This window comes from Microtus oregoni, unplaced genomic scaffold, assembly GCF_018167655.1.
Source record: "Microtus oregoni isolate MIOR12 unplaced genomic scaffold, Mior012 000079F_ref0000094, whole genome shotgun sequence".
Taxonomy (NCBI): domain Eukaryota; kingdom Metazoa; phylum Chordata; class Mammalia; order Rodentia; family Cricetidae; genus Microtus; species Microtus oregoni.
The window spans coordinates 1,943,675-1,962,054 of record NW_024544537.1 but is presented as its reverse complement, the minus strand read 5'-3'; the positions used below and the strand labels follow the sequence as shown (position 1 = coordinate 1,962,054).

The following is an 18,380-nucleotide window of genomic DNA, read 5'->3' as shown; positions in this document are numbered from 1 at the left end:
ATATCAAACTCAGAGTTATTTTAAATGGTGAGCACCACTAAGATTTTTACCAACAAATATGGTATAATACAGTTCGGAGGTACTTTTGTATATGAAATTTAAAGGAAAACACCACTGTGTTTTTCCAGTGATATAAGATGACTTAAGCCCACTTAACAGCATTGCTAAAAATAAGATAGAGTTGAAAATGGTACATAATTAAGCCTAGGTCAGAGGAATAATTGTTATCAGTATTATTAATAAGATCTATTATCACTTATGTGATACTTAATATCTTTTATTAACGTGATCACCCATGATATAATAAAATCTGGGTCAGTAACTATATTTTATATTTTTGAATACTAATTTATTCTATTATCACACTATGCCTCACTAGATTATGTAAGACTTTAGAGTTTTTCCTCCACATGTAGAATGTTTCTTTTATTCTTTCATTCTTTGGTTTTGGTGTGTTGATTTGTTTAGGGCTGTCCCAGAGCTAGGATTCAACCTGAAACACCTTCTAGTTTATCTTTGGACATGTTTACTCCCTGTGATAGACAGTGACTACAACCCCATTCCCACATTTTTATTTCGTATTTTGGTCCAATAAGTTCTTGAAAACAAAACTTAATCATTTCTTCTCCTCTTAATCCCCGTCATAGAAAATATAGATTGGAGATTGAAATTGTCAACCAGCCTGACTGGTGAACCAAATGGTTTGAAGATATCTATTCTAGGTCTGTTCATTTATAGACAGGTATTCACAATCCCTACATCCATAGTAGTTCCAAATATTTCTAGTAAGCTCAGAAGAGTCACAATATACAATGTAATTGGTAGCTTTTCAAAAATATAATTTTCAATAGCATGATTTTACTGTACTAGTTTACACACCATCAAACATTTGGACAGAATTGTTATTAGTTGAATGTGTTGTATAGTTCAAAACCGTCTGAATACCCCCCGCCTAGCAGTGAATGCTTTCCACTGTGTACTAGATGTGATTATTTTGAGAATATTTAAATCTTCCTTAGCCAGGGTTAGATTTTGCATTATATACCTTGTGGTTTTATCTTTAGATCTGAGAGTCTGGTTATAGAAGCAAAGTGTACTAATATTAACGATAACACAAAAACTGTCTAGAAAGCTCTCCACTTCTCCCCAGAAAAGTTTTGAGAACGCAGTGGCTTCCTCATTAACATTGAGACCCAGGCAGCCTTTCTTATATTTTTATGACTGTCGGTTTATAAATAAAAGAGAGAGAAATTGACTGGGGAATTATGTAAACAAGTTCTTAGCACCCAGGATTAATTTTGAGGAGCATTCCAGAAGCCAAACAAACATTTCTTTTCATCTCATTTCGCAGGCCTTCAAGAGGGAATTGAAAACTAAAGAACCTGTAATCATGAGTACTCTGGAGACTGTGAGAATATTTCTGACAGAGCAGCCTTTGGAAGGACTAGAGAAGCTCTACCAGGAGCCCAGAGGTAATTGAATGTGGAACTGTAATAACATATTGATAAAGGATCAGGGTTGACAGAGCCGCCCATCCATGCTTGCTGCCAGAGCCTGGATGGCTCTCATACTTCTGAGTTAAACAATTGAGTTAAATCAATTCAAATTAAATGTAGGTTTCAAAAAAAAAAAGAGCAAGGAATCATAAGGCACAGTGCATAAACCTGTTTTCACAGACATAAATCAAGTAATCCGTGATCAGCCATTTGAATATTTAGAAGATAGTAAACAAAGGAGCTTATCCGTGGAAAGGAATTCTATTGTTACAAAGACTACAAGCTAATTTCCAGTTTAAGAGCCTGGCTGAAATAAATTAGAGCTCTTCGGCATGTGCGAACATCTTTCTCTCCAAAAGCTTAAATGAATCTTGATTTATCTGACTGACAGGAAAGTAGAACAGATTTACTAAGGAAGACAGACAGTTTAGCTTTGCTAGACTGTATCAAAATTTATGCCAAAGTGTAAAAGAGCCATTAATCAGGAAGTTGGCCTCTTGTTAATCTACATTCCCTTCCTTTCTTCTAGTCTGACCTTTTCAACAATGTTTTTTTCTTTTTTAACAAAAATGGATGTGGCCTGAAACCTTGTCATATTGCCAATTTAGAGCTTCCGCCTGAAGAGAGAGCCCAGAATGTCATGTGGCTCCTACGGAAACAGGCTGAAGAGGTCAGCACCGAATGGGACAAGTTGAACGTACACTCAGCTGACTGGCAGAGGAAAATAGACGAGGCTCTTGAAAGACTGCAGGAACTTCAGGAAGCTGAAGATGAGCTGGACCTCAAGCTGCGTCAAGCTGAGGTGCTCAAGGGATCCTGGCAGCCAGTTGGGGATCTTCTCATTGACTCTCTCCAAGATCACCTTGAAAAAGTCAAGGTACTGTGTTTTGCTTTGAGAGACCACCCCAAAAGTACTCACTTAAGTTTATACAGAATCTTCTTTATTATTATTATTTTTTTTTTAATTTTACATACCAACCAGTTTTCCCTCCGCCATTCCTCCTGTTTCCTCCATCTCACCTACTTTCTACCCCCTCCGCACTCAGTAAGGGAAAGGGAGTTTACAAAGCATGGCATATCCAGTTGAGGTACACACTGTTTTCATCCCACAAAGTGAAGTTATCAGGCTACAAGCTTTAGAAAGTAGCCCATTTTATTTTCCTTGTTTTGAAGTCTTTCACACAGGATTTCCTCAAAAAAAAGGTTAGTGATGTAATCATTTAATCTATCTTCAGTAACTTAAAATGAAATAGTAAGACATCTCATTAGTGTGGTAGCTAGTACCCCAGGGTTCATAAGATTAAATATTAAAAAGTTACAAGGTCAAAAGCAATTTTGATTTTGGCCATTAAGAAATTAATTTGTCATGAAGTAGATGGGTTTTGTGGGATTGGTTGAGTATGTTTTTATGGATTCGTGTGTTTGTGTGTGTGTGTGTAGTGTAGTGTTACTTAGTGTCAGGACAGAATAAAAATAAAATTTGCCAAAACCAGAAAGCCCAGTTTGAGACAATTTCTCTAGTAATCTGATAGCGAATCTGAAACAAAATCATTTGTTCTCCAGTCCTTTTTATTTATAAACTAGTAGCAAACTTGGGTTCAGCCTTACATCTTTCTGCATTTTCATTTTCTGCATGCCATTGTTTATTTTCCTCAGAAAGTTTCTCCCTGTTATTCCCCTTTTTTCAACCAGTGTCTTTTCAAAATCCCTACTTTTTTCATTGTAAAGATGACATACATCTATTGGCCAGTAGTGTGTGTGTGGCATATTCTGAACATTATCTTTTAAATATTAAGTAAGTGAATGCATAATTCCCTTACTGATATTTCTGCATCATCCAGACTCTTCCCCATTGCAACCCAAAACTCGTTAAAAGATGTAATGAAGTCCAGTAATTAAATAAGGTGGCTATCTGTCTTCTTTTCTACTCAATTTTAACAACTCAAATGCAGATAATCCAGCATACTCTCTCCATGCTATCCAGTTTCTCATAACTGCCTGCCATGCCATGTATTTTTCCATTTGTCCAAATCACCAAACTTTGTATGTCTGATGAACTCTTACTGAACCTTTCTCACCCAGCGTACAGATCACCTATTTCTGTAGTCTTCCATAAATATCTATCACTCCCCCAACTCCACCAGAAGAGTGAAACTGGAGAGCTTTGTTTGATGGTGGTAGTTTAGTTCAGCAAATTAAACTGACTGAAATTGATTTTTTAAAAAGGAAAAGCATCTTTAAAGCTACTTTATCCGTGTTGATTTTAACTTAGCAATAACTCCCAAGTAATGGGCAGGTAGCTAGCTACAGAGAAGAGCGTTTGATAGAGCTATGTCATCTCAGGTCCCCTAGGGATGCTTTCAAAACACCATTCTCCATTTTATAATTCCATTAGTGTTTTAAAAGTCGTCGTTTGTGTCACTACAAAACATATCCTTCTGTTGGATTTATGATTGTATCTCTTAGTTAGCTAGTATGGCCTTTGGATTTGGGGAAAAGGATAAAATGTAATCCTAAATCCCTGGACTTTATGGAAATGGTGGCTGTTCTTCTTCATGGTGATAAGTATTACAAACCAAGACAAAGTAATGTCGTGTTCATATCGGCTATTTGACACACTAAGAATTCCCAGTGTTACAAATAAAACACCATAAGAAAAACCTGCTGGAATAAAACTTGCATTTTAAAAGCCATTCTACTTTCAAAATTCATAATCATTGTTGCTTACCAAGCATTTTAAAGATACAATTAGGATTACTCACCTTAGAGAAATAATATCAATGCTTATTTGACTACACAGGTATTTTACTTTCCTGTAATGGGAAACACAAATAATTGAATCACTTGGTGATATCCATAGATATACAAAAGGAGCACTCAGAGCCTTTCAGAAAGCAGTATAGCTGGAGGGAGTATTTAACTGAATGTTCCCCATGTGCTGAGGTGCAATCTCAGCCTTTTCAGTAAGAAAAAGAAAGCGAGGGAGGAAAGAAGAGAAAGGGGAAGATAAATATATAGAGAGCTTGAATGGTAAGTTGGTTGACTGATTTAGGGACAGATTCTCATTAAATTCATCTATGATGCCCTTGAACTCTGGGGCTTCAGAGCTTCTCCTGCTTCCTTTTAAGGTAGCTGGTACTAATAGAGTAAGTTTTGAAGTCAAACTCTGAGAACAGTCCTATATAGTGAAAGTATTTGGGAGGTCATTGGTGTTTTCTTGCTCTAATCAACCGTTGATTCTCCATATAGAAGAAGGTCCATTATTTTTTAACTATGTTCTTAGTTTATTTGGTTTCATTCTTGTCCTTTTCCTTTTCTTTCATGCTGAAGATTGAGCTCAGGTTCTAATACATGACACTGATACACTCTCAGCTATAAAACCATTACATCTACCCTAAGTCAGTTCCCAGGCTTTCATCTTGAAATCTGTGAATTTGTCACATCTATTTGTTTATATTTTGCTTTTGCATATTTAGGCTTATAATAAAATATTACTGGGAAAGCCAAAGGAAGAGATTCTCTGAATTTTCTTATAAATCCCTTTTAATGTGATATTTTTATTGCACTTTCTTGACATTTTATCTGAGTCTGATTTCATGGTATTTAAACTGTACCAGGGAGTATATTGAAGCCATTATACCATTGGTACTTATGTTCAACTTTCATATCAAAAATGTTAAGTGGAAAACTAAAAATTGCATCTTCTTAACCCTTCCAGGCTGAATACTTGTGGCTTCCTTTCTTTGAGAATTTCTTTGTTAAGGAAATTCTTTCCCAGAATTTTCCTTTTTGGAGAATTTCTTTGTTAAAGAAATTCTATCAGAGAATTTTATATTGAGAAAGCAAAGTATATTTCCTCTGAACAGATAATGTTAACTGTCATGGAATATATTAGAATTTCATTTTCACTTTGGTAAACAAACAGCTTGCAACCATCTTCATGTAGCTCTGTCTTCCTTTACTGTCATTTGCTTCTTAACCATGGTCCTAATCTTTTGTTTATATTGTATTTATCATCAACTTGACAGGACATGAAATCTTTTCCTATAGGGGAACTTTACAAAAAATTGAAATGCTTTCTTACAGAGCTAGAGGATGCATGGATAAAGGGAATTCTTACAAACAAGACAGCCTTAAGAATGATAGAAAATATATAAGTTCCCTAAGTGTCAAATACTATCATTTTAAATGTGTGTGTGTGCGCGCGCGTGTGTATCTGTGTGTCTGTGTGTATTGACTCATGCTTGCTTATATTGATGCCAAAGGTTGATTCTGCAATACCATCCTCAATCACTTCTCTATGTTGTTTTGTGGATGTTTGGATTTGTTTTCTATTGTCAATTCTTGTTTTGAGACAGACCCTTTCACTGAATCTGAAGCTCATCAGTTGGCTTGATTAGATAGCCAACTGTTTCCTGGAGTCTACCTCTCTCCACCCCAGAAGGTTACAGGCATGCATTGCTGCACCCAGCATTTCTTTAGATGCTAAGGACCCCAACTCGGGTCCTCAGGCTTGTGCATCAGAAACTTCTATACAGTTATCTCCTAATGGGCAAATTATATCTTCGTAATGAAGGAAAGTTTTGCTGCCTGGAATAGGATGGGAAATTTTACTGACAGGTTGCTCAGTTCAAGGAACTGCAAGCAAATGAGCTGCTTTAGGGATCCTTTTGCTGTTCTTGTTCTTGCTATGGTATCAAGGCTGTGTATGAAGCATTTGATCAAGAAAAAATAAACAAAACATATAATCCTTCATAAAGCTAGATTAGATATGGAACCAATTGCTTCTTTTTAGAATACACAGGCTTTATCAAGCTTTCAATGCACATAGCTCTGTTGTGTAAAAGCACATGATTTGGCCATTAATAGCTGAGAAAACTCTTAGAAAATGGTACCTAGCAGTACAGGCTCACTGTACACTTTAAAAATATAACGGAAAGGTCATTGTTGGCTTTGTTTGAGCTTAGAAAGTAAAGCACAAATTACTATCTTAGAAATGCCTACCAAATTTTTTGTTCAATGTGAAATTAATTGTAAGTTACTGTTGCTAAGAGCGCTTATTACTTGTTCCCATGTAGTCCTTCTGATTTCCTGCCTTGTTTGTAAAGCTAAAAGCAAATTACTTAGGACAACAATGTCAAATGCTTTTCTTTACCCAAAGCATCTGAGTTTAGATAGCATTGTATATGTATGTTTTTAAAGTCTCTATCTCAACTTGGACAAATAGAACCTTTGTTTACCATGCTATATCCATCCTGCCTTTGAAATGTCTGAGAAGGCTGAGCAGAGTAATTGTTTCAGACATCTGTTTAGCATACTTTGAAGTCCATATAAGTTCCTTTTCGGTTTCAGTTGAACCCCAGCTGTCTTCACCAAAGTCTATAATCAATCTGAATTAAGTTGTCCTACTTCTCCTAATAAGTCTCTTATTAAGTTCTGCATCAACCTCTTAGGGAGACTTAAAAGCTAATTCATGTAGAATTGCCATTTTCTACTAATCTATTTGTCAGCGCTCCAAATTCCAGCAGAAACAATTGCAAAGACTATTAATTTGTCTCTTCATAAACAACTTATGTAAGTGTAGTATATGTTAGAACTAAGCAAACAATTTAAAACAATGGGTGGAGGAAAATGATTTGATGACATTCAACACACTTTTTTCTTTGATTGTGGTTCCTGCAACTTCAAAAGAATAAATACATTGATTTAATAAGAGAAACATTCTTCTGCTTTTACTTTCATAAAGAAATAATTACTGAGTGAGCCTTGCTTAATGAGAGGAAAAGGTTTTACAACAGTTGGAAAAGGAACATGTTCATTCCTTATTGAATTTATTTTAATTTGGACTTCTTTGTATTCTTTTGATGGACTATGATAAAAGAAGGAGCTAGAATTCGTTTTCATTCTTACTGCATTAAATAAAAGTTGTACAGCTACTCTTCTGGTCATGGGACATTTACGAGAACATGGATTATCAAAATGTTCTGCTAATAGGCTCATCTGACATTATTCTACTGAAGACATGTTTAATTTAATAATAAAATTTCTCCAGAGAGTATCATCTTTCTTATTATTTGAAAACAAGCATATCAAAATCTGATTCTTTAATATGCCAATCCTGTTTACCGAGGATTTATTTCAGCAGCTTTGTTTGTGACTGATAATAATTACAAATTCTATTCCTCAAGCGTCTTAGATAGTAAAATATTCAGAAATACTTAACTAATACATTCAGTATTAAAGGATCTAAACCATAATTCATTCACAACGTTTATACTGTGGATAAATCCTATACCCAGAGAAGTCTCATCTCATTAGAGAATATGACTAATTTATTTCCAAAGCAAAATTATAGTGAAGATTGTATTAGTAGCATCTAATTTCCCTGAGAATATTATTTAACTTTGAGTTAAAGGAACAAGAATTTTTATTAGTTGTCTATATATTTGCATGTAATGTACTATATTAACAAGAAATAATTATAAAATGCTTTATTTATTTAACTGAAATTCATATTTCCTTAGAAAGTGGAGCTGGGCAGAGGTGGCGCATGCCTTTAATCCCATCACTCGGGAGGCAGAGGCAGGTGGATTTCTGTGAGTTCAGGGCCAGCCTGGTCTACAAGATCCAGTTCCAGGACAGGCTCTGAAGCTACAGAGAAACCCTATCTCAAAAAATGAAAAAAATAGGAAAGTGAAATTACCCAACCACTATCTATTTCTAATATTTTTGACATCTACCAAAATGTTAACATCTTTTATGTTTCAATAATGTTATTTTATGAACATAAATCAAACAAGAAATCATTAAAACAGAGAACCCAAGGAATTGTTCTTTAGTAACTTCATGTTTCATAACAACAATTTTCAAATTTTAACATTGATACAAATATTAGGCCTATACAGCCTTCTATTAACTAAGTTACTCATACAGTTAGATTATTTGTTTTCAGTGAACTTGTTTTCTGGGCATAGAATACATGTACATATAAAGTAACACAATTGTCTTGTTTTAATGGGGCCTAAGTAAAGACACTGTTTGCTTTCATAATAAGATGATCTTCATACTACATTTACAGTAGGTTCTATATTAAAGATATTTTCCAAAATCACTTCTAAACTTTTCTACTTCAGTTCTCTCAACATGAGAAGACAAAGCTTGGTATTTCCTCTTTCCACCTACTTACTTCCTTTTTCTGTGGTCATGAAGTTCCAGTCTTAATTTTTAACGTTTGTGACAGTTTCAAGGTGATCACATAGGAAGTATTTTGTCATTATTCAATGTGAAGATGCTGTTTTCCCCAAACCTTAGGTGCGGACACCTATGGATTTGAAGGCATGCTTTGAAAGAATGAAATAAAGGGTCCCTTCCTTTAGGAGATATCACTTCTTTCCATTAGCTTCATTCACTTACTATACATTCACAGTGAGTGGACTGTTACGGCTGCTTCAAATTCATCTTTTCCCTTTCATATTATCATTGTCATGTGAAGTTTCCATGACTCTCTGTAATTTTGAATATATATTCTTTAGGGCTTTTATTAATATTCACTTAATGACTTAAACTTCTGTTACATCAAGTTCCCGGTATGCATACCCTGAGAGATGAGGTCTAGGGGCACAAGATGTATAGAGGGTATGCTTTTTGTTAAAGCTTATGTGTGAGTGGGCGATGCACAACCAAAGAGAAGAAAGTTTCAATCAAGTATGAGATCTTAGACAGCATCTGAATGTGTGTCTTGATCCCTGAGAGAGCATCCTGGAACTAAACCAGACAAGGTAATTGCTTCTTTAAGGCCCAGCCAGTTACCGACTATACTAGTGATGAGCTGCTAAAAAAAAAATGTAGCATCTATCTCTAAGGTGGTGCCTAAGCTTGTTTGTACCAGTTGTCACAATGGTACTCCTACTTGTGGTTTTCAGCTAATAGTATGTGACAATGAGTGCAAAATTAGGACGACATAGGCTCTGTTTCAACATTCCATTAACAATGGTCCACTCTGAGGAAGTAGATTGTGTCTTAAATCAGGAGTGTAGGGTTGCTTTCTGGCTTTTGAGAAGGCAGGCAACAATCAAACATTAGCAGTCAAACAGCAGCGTGCAGTTACTCAGGCCAGGTAGAGTGGTCAGTGGCTTAGTAATGTGCTCAGCCTCTGTCTCTCAACATGACTTCCTCAATAATTCTTCCGATTCTGCAAAAATTCTTTGCAAGTAGTAAAAATTTCCGTTTTATGGAAATATGGAATATTACCCCCTCTCTAATCCATCTTCAGCTACTTATCTGAATTTAGTAGTATAATGTAAGAATTAATAACAATGCCTAAAAATGTGATCATTATTTGAAAGAAAATGACTGCAAACGTTAATTTGATTTCATAGTTATAGGATTTATAAGCATCCAGGGAGTCACACTGTCTACATATAGCCATTAAGAATGCCCCAGGTACTCTACAGGAGTAATTTTCACTATTGCAGCATGCATTAGAACCCCTTGGAATAATAGTGGCCACCTAGATCAGGTGATCTACTTTTCTACAATTTCTGACTGATGTACAGAAGATTTTAAAATCACACTTTCCAATCATTTTCCATCTTAGGGTGACACTGAAATCCAGACACTTTGAGAATCACTTTTTAATAACAAAATTACACAGCACTTAGTCATATTGATTTTCTTAGCTAAAGTACCTCTTTTAATTTTATTCCATTATAATACAAAGTAATACAAAGGGAAATGTTTCATCAACTTTTAAAATATTTCTACCAGTATTTTTATAATAAATAAAGTATAGAAATGGGTTTTTATGGTTTGAATTTTTGAGACAGGATTTCTCTGTTAACAGTCCTGGCTTTTCTGGGACTTGGTGTCAGAGGTCCTTCTGTCTATGTGTTGCTTTTATTGGTTAATGAATAGAGAACTGCGTTGAGCCTATGGCAGGGGAGAACAGAATTAGGCAGGGAAAGCTAGGTTGTATGCTGGGAGAAAGAAGGACAGAGTCAGAGAGAAGCCATCTATCCTCCACCTGAGACAGACAATGAAAACATTACCCAGTAAGCCATTGCCATGTGGCAAAACACAAATTAATAGAAATGGGTCAAATTAATATGTAAGAGTTAGCCAATAAGAATCTAGAGCTAATGAGCCAAGCAATCATTTAATTAATACAGTTTATGTGTGGTTATTTCGGGTCTAAGCTAGCCGGGCAGCCAGGAACCAACAAGCTGCTCTCTTCCTTCTACAGAAACTTGCTTTCTAGACCAAACTGGCCTCAAACTTATAGAGATCTACCAGCCTCTGCCTCCCAGATTCTGGGATTGAGGGCTTGTGTCACAGCAATATTTTCGTAAATAAAAATAATTTTTACTGAACAATTTCTGAGAATATTGTTCCTGGCCATAAGTAATATCATTTGTTTTTTCACCTATTTAGCATTATCTAGGACATTTTATTTATAAATCAGTGCATACACATGCCCTGTTGGAATAATTGATATAGTATGAGTAGAAATAGTCATTTCACTCAGGAACCTTGAAATGAATGACAACCCCCTGTACATCTCTCCATTTCTCTTTCTAAAGGCACTCACAGTTATTTATGTCAACTTTCCTATTGGTTTTTTAATGACATCAGTACGAATAATTTTATGGTTACTTCGGATGATCTATGATGTAACTAATCTTTTTAGTACTAATAAATTGAAGTTAAAATATACAGTTCCATATTTTTATTTTTGAAATTAATTAACACATTGTCAATGACAACAATATATTCTCTACAACATTTCCTCTGCCAGACATACTAACTAACAGCAAGTGTGTTACAGTTTTTGAAATCTAGGACATTCAGAGCATCTTGACACTATTCAACAGTTTCCAACTAAGTCCTGCTTGCTATAGATGGAGAGATGATAGCTTCCTTACAAGTTCTTACGCATGATAATTTACCATGTTAGCTTCTTGAAGCACTATGCTCAAAAGGAAGGGAATATATTTATATTTAAAAATAAATATGGGTTTGGGGATAAAATGAAAGTACCACTGAGAGGGATAAGAAAGAATCTTAAGTGCAGTGATTGACAAAGGGGGAATTTTTTCCCCAAAGCAGCGTAACATCATTATATTAGTACCGATTACAATGATAGGTGTTATAGTGTATGTGTGTGGTTTATGGGATAAATATGGTTTTTCAAAGCCTTAAATTTTGTTTTAAGATTAAGTGAGAAATATTAAAAACAAACTTTTTGTGATGTTGACATCTTAAATGTCAGTAACTGAGTTAGCTGAATTATCCAGAGTAAAACATTTAAAAACATTGATTTTTCAATTGTTTTTTAAATTGATCCACATTTTATTGTAAGGCTTTCTGTTTGTAAACTTTAGTATTTATTATGTTTCCACAGTGTGTTCAGCTCCAAACTGTCAAACTCTCTTAATCAGAATGATGCTGGGACACTGAACAATTAGATTTCTATTTTCTTTTAAGTAATTGATTTTCATGGCGAATATATTTTTGTCAGAGTTTATTGCCTTCTATTTCTGTTTAAGAGTTGATTGTGCTCATAATTTTTTTCCTCTACAATTCTGCATCATTATACACTCAGTGAAGTCATTTATAATTTCCCTATCAAAAATTCAAATTTTATCATTATGATCCTAATGTGACATTAGCAAATTAGGGAACAGAAGGGATTGAGTTTGTGGGCAATATATAACAAAGGAATTGAATGGAAAGAAAAGTAAATAAAGGCCACTAGCAGTAGGCATTTATGGTTTTTAGAACCAATGTCAACTACCTCTGTTTCCTTTCATTTTCATATTTTAAAGCACTGTAACCTAATTTGGAATTATGCATTGCTGTAAAACTAAAACATATTAAGGATTATTGCATAATTTCCATTCAGTTTCCTTGACATTTATTTCTTTTATCTTTCTGTAGCCAAGTAGGCTATTTGGAATGGCATTTTGCCTGGCTCACCAACAACTTACCAGGTGGCTGTTGATATCCAGATATTTCTAGCAAAAGAAAAAAATTATTTTAAGCCTATAAGCTTACAACACTAATATTATAAAAGTTATTCACTTTTTCTACTCATCTGAAAATGCTATAAAATTTTTAAAAAATGTGGGCTAAATTTTATGGGATCCTGTTCCCTAGACAAAGAACTACAGGCAACTGCTGGGAGTAGGAGAATTAGCTTCTTTCAGGAATGAGTCCCCTTATTGGTTATTCAATGCAGAGTGTTCAGCACAGAAACCATATACATATAAACAGCAAAACTTACTCAGAAGGATATATATATATATATATATATGTACATACACACATACACACACACACACTAATAATAATCAAAGTAAAAGGGGCTGTCAACTTGATACTAGGGGGAATATGAAAAGGGTTTAGAAGAGGGTAGCTGGGAAGAGCTGAATGGAGGAAAAGAAGGAAGGCTATGATATAATTCTATTTCAGAGAAACCCTGTCTTGAAAAACCAAAAAAAAAATGCTTTTAAATGTGGCTAAACAAATCAGCATAAGATCCCTTGTTCTTGTTAGCTTACAGACCTTTGGAATGTACTTGATATTTTGTCATAAAGGTTATATCTGAATACATTCCATAGACATATAACACGTAGACATATTTATGGAATGAATAATTTATTTTTAATTTGCATACATCCAACTGGGCATTATCATGATGCAATTGTCATAACAGACTACAACAAGATGTGAATTTTCATATTGTCTTAAGATGGAATCAGAAAAATCGAAATATTTTCTTATAAGTTGAAGTTTTCAGTTACATGTTGAAAATGAAGAAAAACTGGGTGAACTCTCAATTCAACATACAAGTATGTTAATGAAGGCAGAAATAACAGCTGGTAGTAAATCTGTAGTGCTAACATTGCTCAGAAGTGAACCCTTAAAACTTTCTTTGCAGCCTCAGAATATAATGAAATGAAAACAAGCCATTATTAAACAAGTTTGCTGATTTAACTTTTAAACATGCAGTTGTATAGGTGTGAATGAAGAAAATTTATTGTATGCTCATTTCATTTGACTTTAAGCAGTTGCCTATCTTGCTTTATTGTTTCATTTGTAAGAGATAAAGCCACTTTGGAATGTCTCAAAACACTAATTAAATATAGAAGCTACAATAATCTTCAAGTGAAAGCTAATATTGAAGAACATTTTGTAATCCTTTTCACCCATTTTCCATATATTATTTAATCTCAATTCTTAGAAAACTGACATTCGTCTTCAGTTCATTTCTGCTTTAGCATTTCTAAGATGATAATATATTGAATGGAAAATCAAATTCACAGAAAGATCTGATTTGTTTCAATAGTGAGTGCCTTCCACATCAAGCCAAAATTAAATGAAGATTCCCATTATAAAGCAAAGTAGGTGTAATATATTGTGCAAGTAACTCACAGCCTTCAATTCCTTTATTAATCATTACTTATACATACAGATGTAGCTTCTCCTTAATTTGTTTTAATAAGATGAAGCATCCTTTTGCACTGATCTCTCTCTCTCTCTCTCTCTCTCTCTCTCTCTCTCTCTCTCTCTCTCACACACACACACACACACACACACACACACACACACACACATGCATTACTTCACTTTTGTGTATTTTCTTGACAAAATAATGTTACATCTTATAGCTATACATACATTACCTTGGTATTTGTTTCTTTATAAACTTACATAAGAATAGCTATTGTTATATGAGAAAATAAAGGACTTGTGGTCATGCAGCACTATCCCCAGCAACTGGAATATTCCTGGCATACAACAGACATTCCATTCCTTGTTTAGAATAAATGATTATATAAACAAATATAATAAAATCACAGGGGACTATTCCCTTTAAACTTCCTAAAGCCCTTAAAGATGTGTTTGTGGATAATTTGCTCCCTATTGCTACCATCCTGCTTCTGCCCAATGTTACGTTTTGCTTATCTATAGGAATGATGCATTGTGACTTCTTCCTCTTTAAAATGTTCATGAACTAGAGTTATTGCCACAATATTTTGTAGATGAACATGCTCTTTTCAGAGGGTCATGAATTTTCTGATATTTCCTTGTAGTGGCGTTTCAAATGTATTTTAATAAATAAAGACTTTCTAAAGATCTTAGAGTAAAACAGTTCCACTGGTTAGTTTACAAAACAGATTATGATAACACACACCTTTAATCTCAATAGTCATAATGACACACACCTTTATTCCCAGTTGCCAGTGAAATAGGGTGGTACATGCCTTTAATCCCAGTGGTGCATGCCTTTGATCCCAGCCCTAGAGAGTAATATAAGATGGGGCGAGACAGCTCTCAGCCACCACTTCAGACTGAGGTCGTGGTAAGAGCCAGAGGCTGGCTGTTTTGCTTTTCAGATCTTCAGGTTTTCTTTACTTATTAAAATACATTTGAAATGCCACTACTTTTCCTCTCTCGGAATAAATTTACTTATTTACTTAGTGGTTCTCTCCTAACATACCTGAGCATCCTTATTTGCACTTTATTAACCCTATAACACAATTTCTCCTATCATGAATTATATATATATTTTTTTTTGTTTTTTTCGAGACAGGGTTTCTCTGTGGCTTTGGTTCCTGTCCTGGATGAATTATATATTTTATGAATTTGATTTTATGCTTATGAGTCATTGCCTGCATGTATGTCTGCAGAATGTGCATACCTGGTACTCACAAAGGCCATAAATGGACATCAGATGCTCTGTAACTGCAGTTGCGGATGATTAATCGCCACTGAGTGGGTGCAAAAAACCAAACTCAGGTGATTTTAATTGCTGGACTATCTCTCTACCCCATACAATATTTTATAATATACCACTGGATTTTCTGCTTTCTCTGGTAATGATTATGAGACTGTTGAATGTGCATTGAATAGATAGTATATGCATAGTACATACGTGTATAGTACACAGTAGATATAGCACGGATTTTTCAACCAAATTCGTGATTACACTGGACTACAGGAGTTAGACAATATGTCATTCATTTCCTTTTGCAAAAAGTTTCATTGTCTACTTTGCGAAGGCAAATTTAATGAAGACTGATTACAATTATGGTCTAAGAAAATGCCCCAAATTAATCTTTTACCACAGCTCTTCAATTCATAATTCATTACAAAAAATGATTTATTCTTTCTCAAATATGCATTATGACTTCCTACCTACTGTTTAAACTCTGAATGTATATCTATCCTTCTTTTATACATTCTTTGTCTTTCTGCGTCAGTTCCATATACTACATTGCAATGTCTAGTTCAAGAAGACCTTACTTTGCATAGTAAAAGAGTGAGGAAAGACAGGTAGTCCCGGAATAATATGAGGAGTCAGCTCCAAAGAGGCAGCGTCCTGAGATATGATTCTGGCCTGTGGCTCTACAAAGGATGCACCTATTATCCTCTGCTTCATATAGTATCCCTGACCTTATCCAAACTGGGGTGTGTGTGTGTGTGTGTGTGTGTGTGTGTGTGTGTGTGTGTGTGAGAGAGAGAGAGAGAGAGAGAGAGAGAGAGAGAGAGAGAGAGAGAGAGAGAGAAACTTTTTATTTTTGGTACCGACATACACTATACTCAACTAATCATAGGTAGAGTAAAAGAAGGAAGAATACATTAGATTGACTCACTCATCTTTAAAACAAAATTGAAGTTTCCTTTGTTATTTTCCCCTCTAACACATAACCATTGCTTGGAAAAGATTTTTAAGTAGCATTTGCTACAATCTAATATTTAGTGGTCTCCCAGATAATAATGCTACTTAATCACTGTCTTTATAGAAAAACCTAAAATGATCAAGAGCAAAGGGATAGAGATGAAAGAACTGGGATGTGAAGAACCCACCAGCAGCAGAGAAGAACTAGAATCTCAACCAGCATTGAAAGTCTCAGTTCTCTGAAGGACCTCTTTGGCCAAAGTAGAGAAAGTCATACTTTTCTCAGAGATTCCTAGTCCCTGTCAAGGTTTACCAATTCAGTAAAGATGCCAAGATTTTATTTCAATTGGATTTTATTAAATAACTTGTCTTAGTTAAAGTTTCTATTGCTGTGAAAAGATATCTTGACCATAGAAACTCTTATATAGGGAAACATTTAATTGAAGCTGGTTTGAAGGTTGAGAGGTTTAGTCAGTTATCTATAAGGCAGGAAGCATGACAACATGCAGGTAAACATAATATTAGAAAGGTAGCTTCGAGTTCTACATCTGGATCCACAGGCAGCAAGAAAAGACAGTTAGCCCTGGCTTGCATTTCTGAAGTCTAAAAGTCTACCTATCCCCAGTGATATACGTCCTCCAACAAGGAAACGCCTAATGCGTCTAGGACATATCTCCTAATATTCATAGAGAATAGTGACATTCTCTATGAGTCTATGGGAACATTTTTATTCAAACCATCACACAACCCAACATAGTGATCCTGGCTCATAGTATTCTACTTTTTTTTAGTTTTGTGTGTGTGTGTGTGTGTGTGTGTGTGTGTGTATGTGTGTATGTGTAGCCTTGTTAAAGTACCATCCAAATAAGGAGTAATCACACAGGCCTGCAATCCCAGCTTGGGGATGTTGAGACAGGAGGATTACCTCAAATTCAAGGTCAGTGTGGGCTACATAATAAGTTCCAGGCCAGGATGGGCTAAAACTGTCTCAAAACAAACAAAAAAGATACTTTAGAGGATGTACCAGGTTGTAACAGCAACACCATAATGCATGTTCCTTAAATAGGTCACTCACTCATTTTTCCCTTTGTTTCATTTTATGAAGTAATTCCTAGTTGATACCAGAATGAAGCTTTGTATCTTTGATTTTAAAATGGTAGCAATTCTTTGGAAAATGGTTTCTAAACATGTTTCCAACATAAAATCAACTGGTAGGCATAGAACGAGAAAAAAGCAGATAGGGATCTCAAAGCCAATGGTCATGTTTCTTATATGATTTATGCAGCAAACTGTTTCTGAGCAGTTTGACAATACCTATTGGTCTGCATGGTTAGTAATTAAGCAAGCGTGCCCAATTTTTTAAAGATTTGTTTCTTTTTCTTCCAGGGTAGAGAATAGAAACTAGAGCCTTGCAAATTCTGTACTACTATACTATATCCCTAGCCCCTACTTATTATTTGCTACGCAAGTATTGATGATTTTCATATGCCAGTTACAGAACTATCCTGTTGGAAAAGATGTGTAGAGTTGACTTCCCTTAATAAACTTTCATATCTTGGGAAATAACCACTAGTGAATAAACAGGCAAGAAAATACTTACTTGGAACTTGAAGAATGGAGTGGAGAAAGTGAGAAAAAAAAAAAACAAGACACTTACTCCAGATTGAACAACCAGGAATGAACTTGTGGTTGTAGTATTTAGGTTAAGGATCAGATTTAATGTAAATGAATGGGAACCAACAAAACAACAGAAATGTTCAACTCCAAGCAGGCGGAACCATACACCTATAGGAACTATGTCAAGAATAAGATCAGTGAGATTTCAGAGCTCAGTGTCTTTTACGTTCTTGTTATAACAGAAATGTCAGATTTTCAGGCTCCTCTCAGACTACTGAATAACAAATGATGAGCGGTACTCAGTAGACTGTGTTAACAAACCATCATTGTGGTGATGCTTTTTGAAATATTTGAGAACCAGTGTGATAAACTGATATTCTGGGCTATAAGGAGAAGGAAAGGAGCCAGACCATTTGTATCTCTACTCCACCACAATAATAGAAAGAACTGTTACGTGGATCATGAAATGTTTGCAAGTTTGAAAAGCTTGCTGAAGTGGTAGAACCCTGGCCTAGCATGCATCAACCTCTGGGTTCCATGCTTAGCCCTCAAAATAAAGAAAAGACTTGTAATCACAAAGCTAG

At 35.0% G+C, this 18,380-nt stretch overlaps 1 protein-coding gene across 2 annotated transcripts in view; it reads left to right on the top strand.

The window, feature by feature from the left end:
- Dmd (dystrophin) overlaps positions 1-18,380 on the top strand; it is a 1,759,261-nt gene that overhangs the window by 1,389,713 nt on the left and 351,168 nt on the right. For both annotated transcript variants that reach the window (XM_041642825.1, XM_041642826.1), the window contains 2 exons: positions 1,352-1,472; positions 2,105-2,373. In XM_041642825.1, the coding sequence (XP_041498759.1) occupies positions 1,352-1,472; positions 2,105-2,373 (390 nt within the window). The remainder of the gene's footprint in view (positions 1-1,351; positions 1,473-2,104; positions 2,374-18,380) is intronic.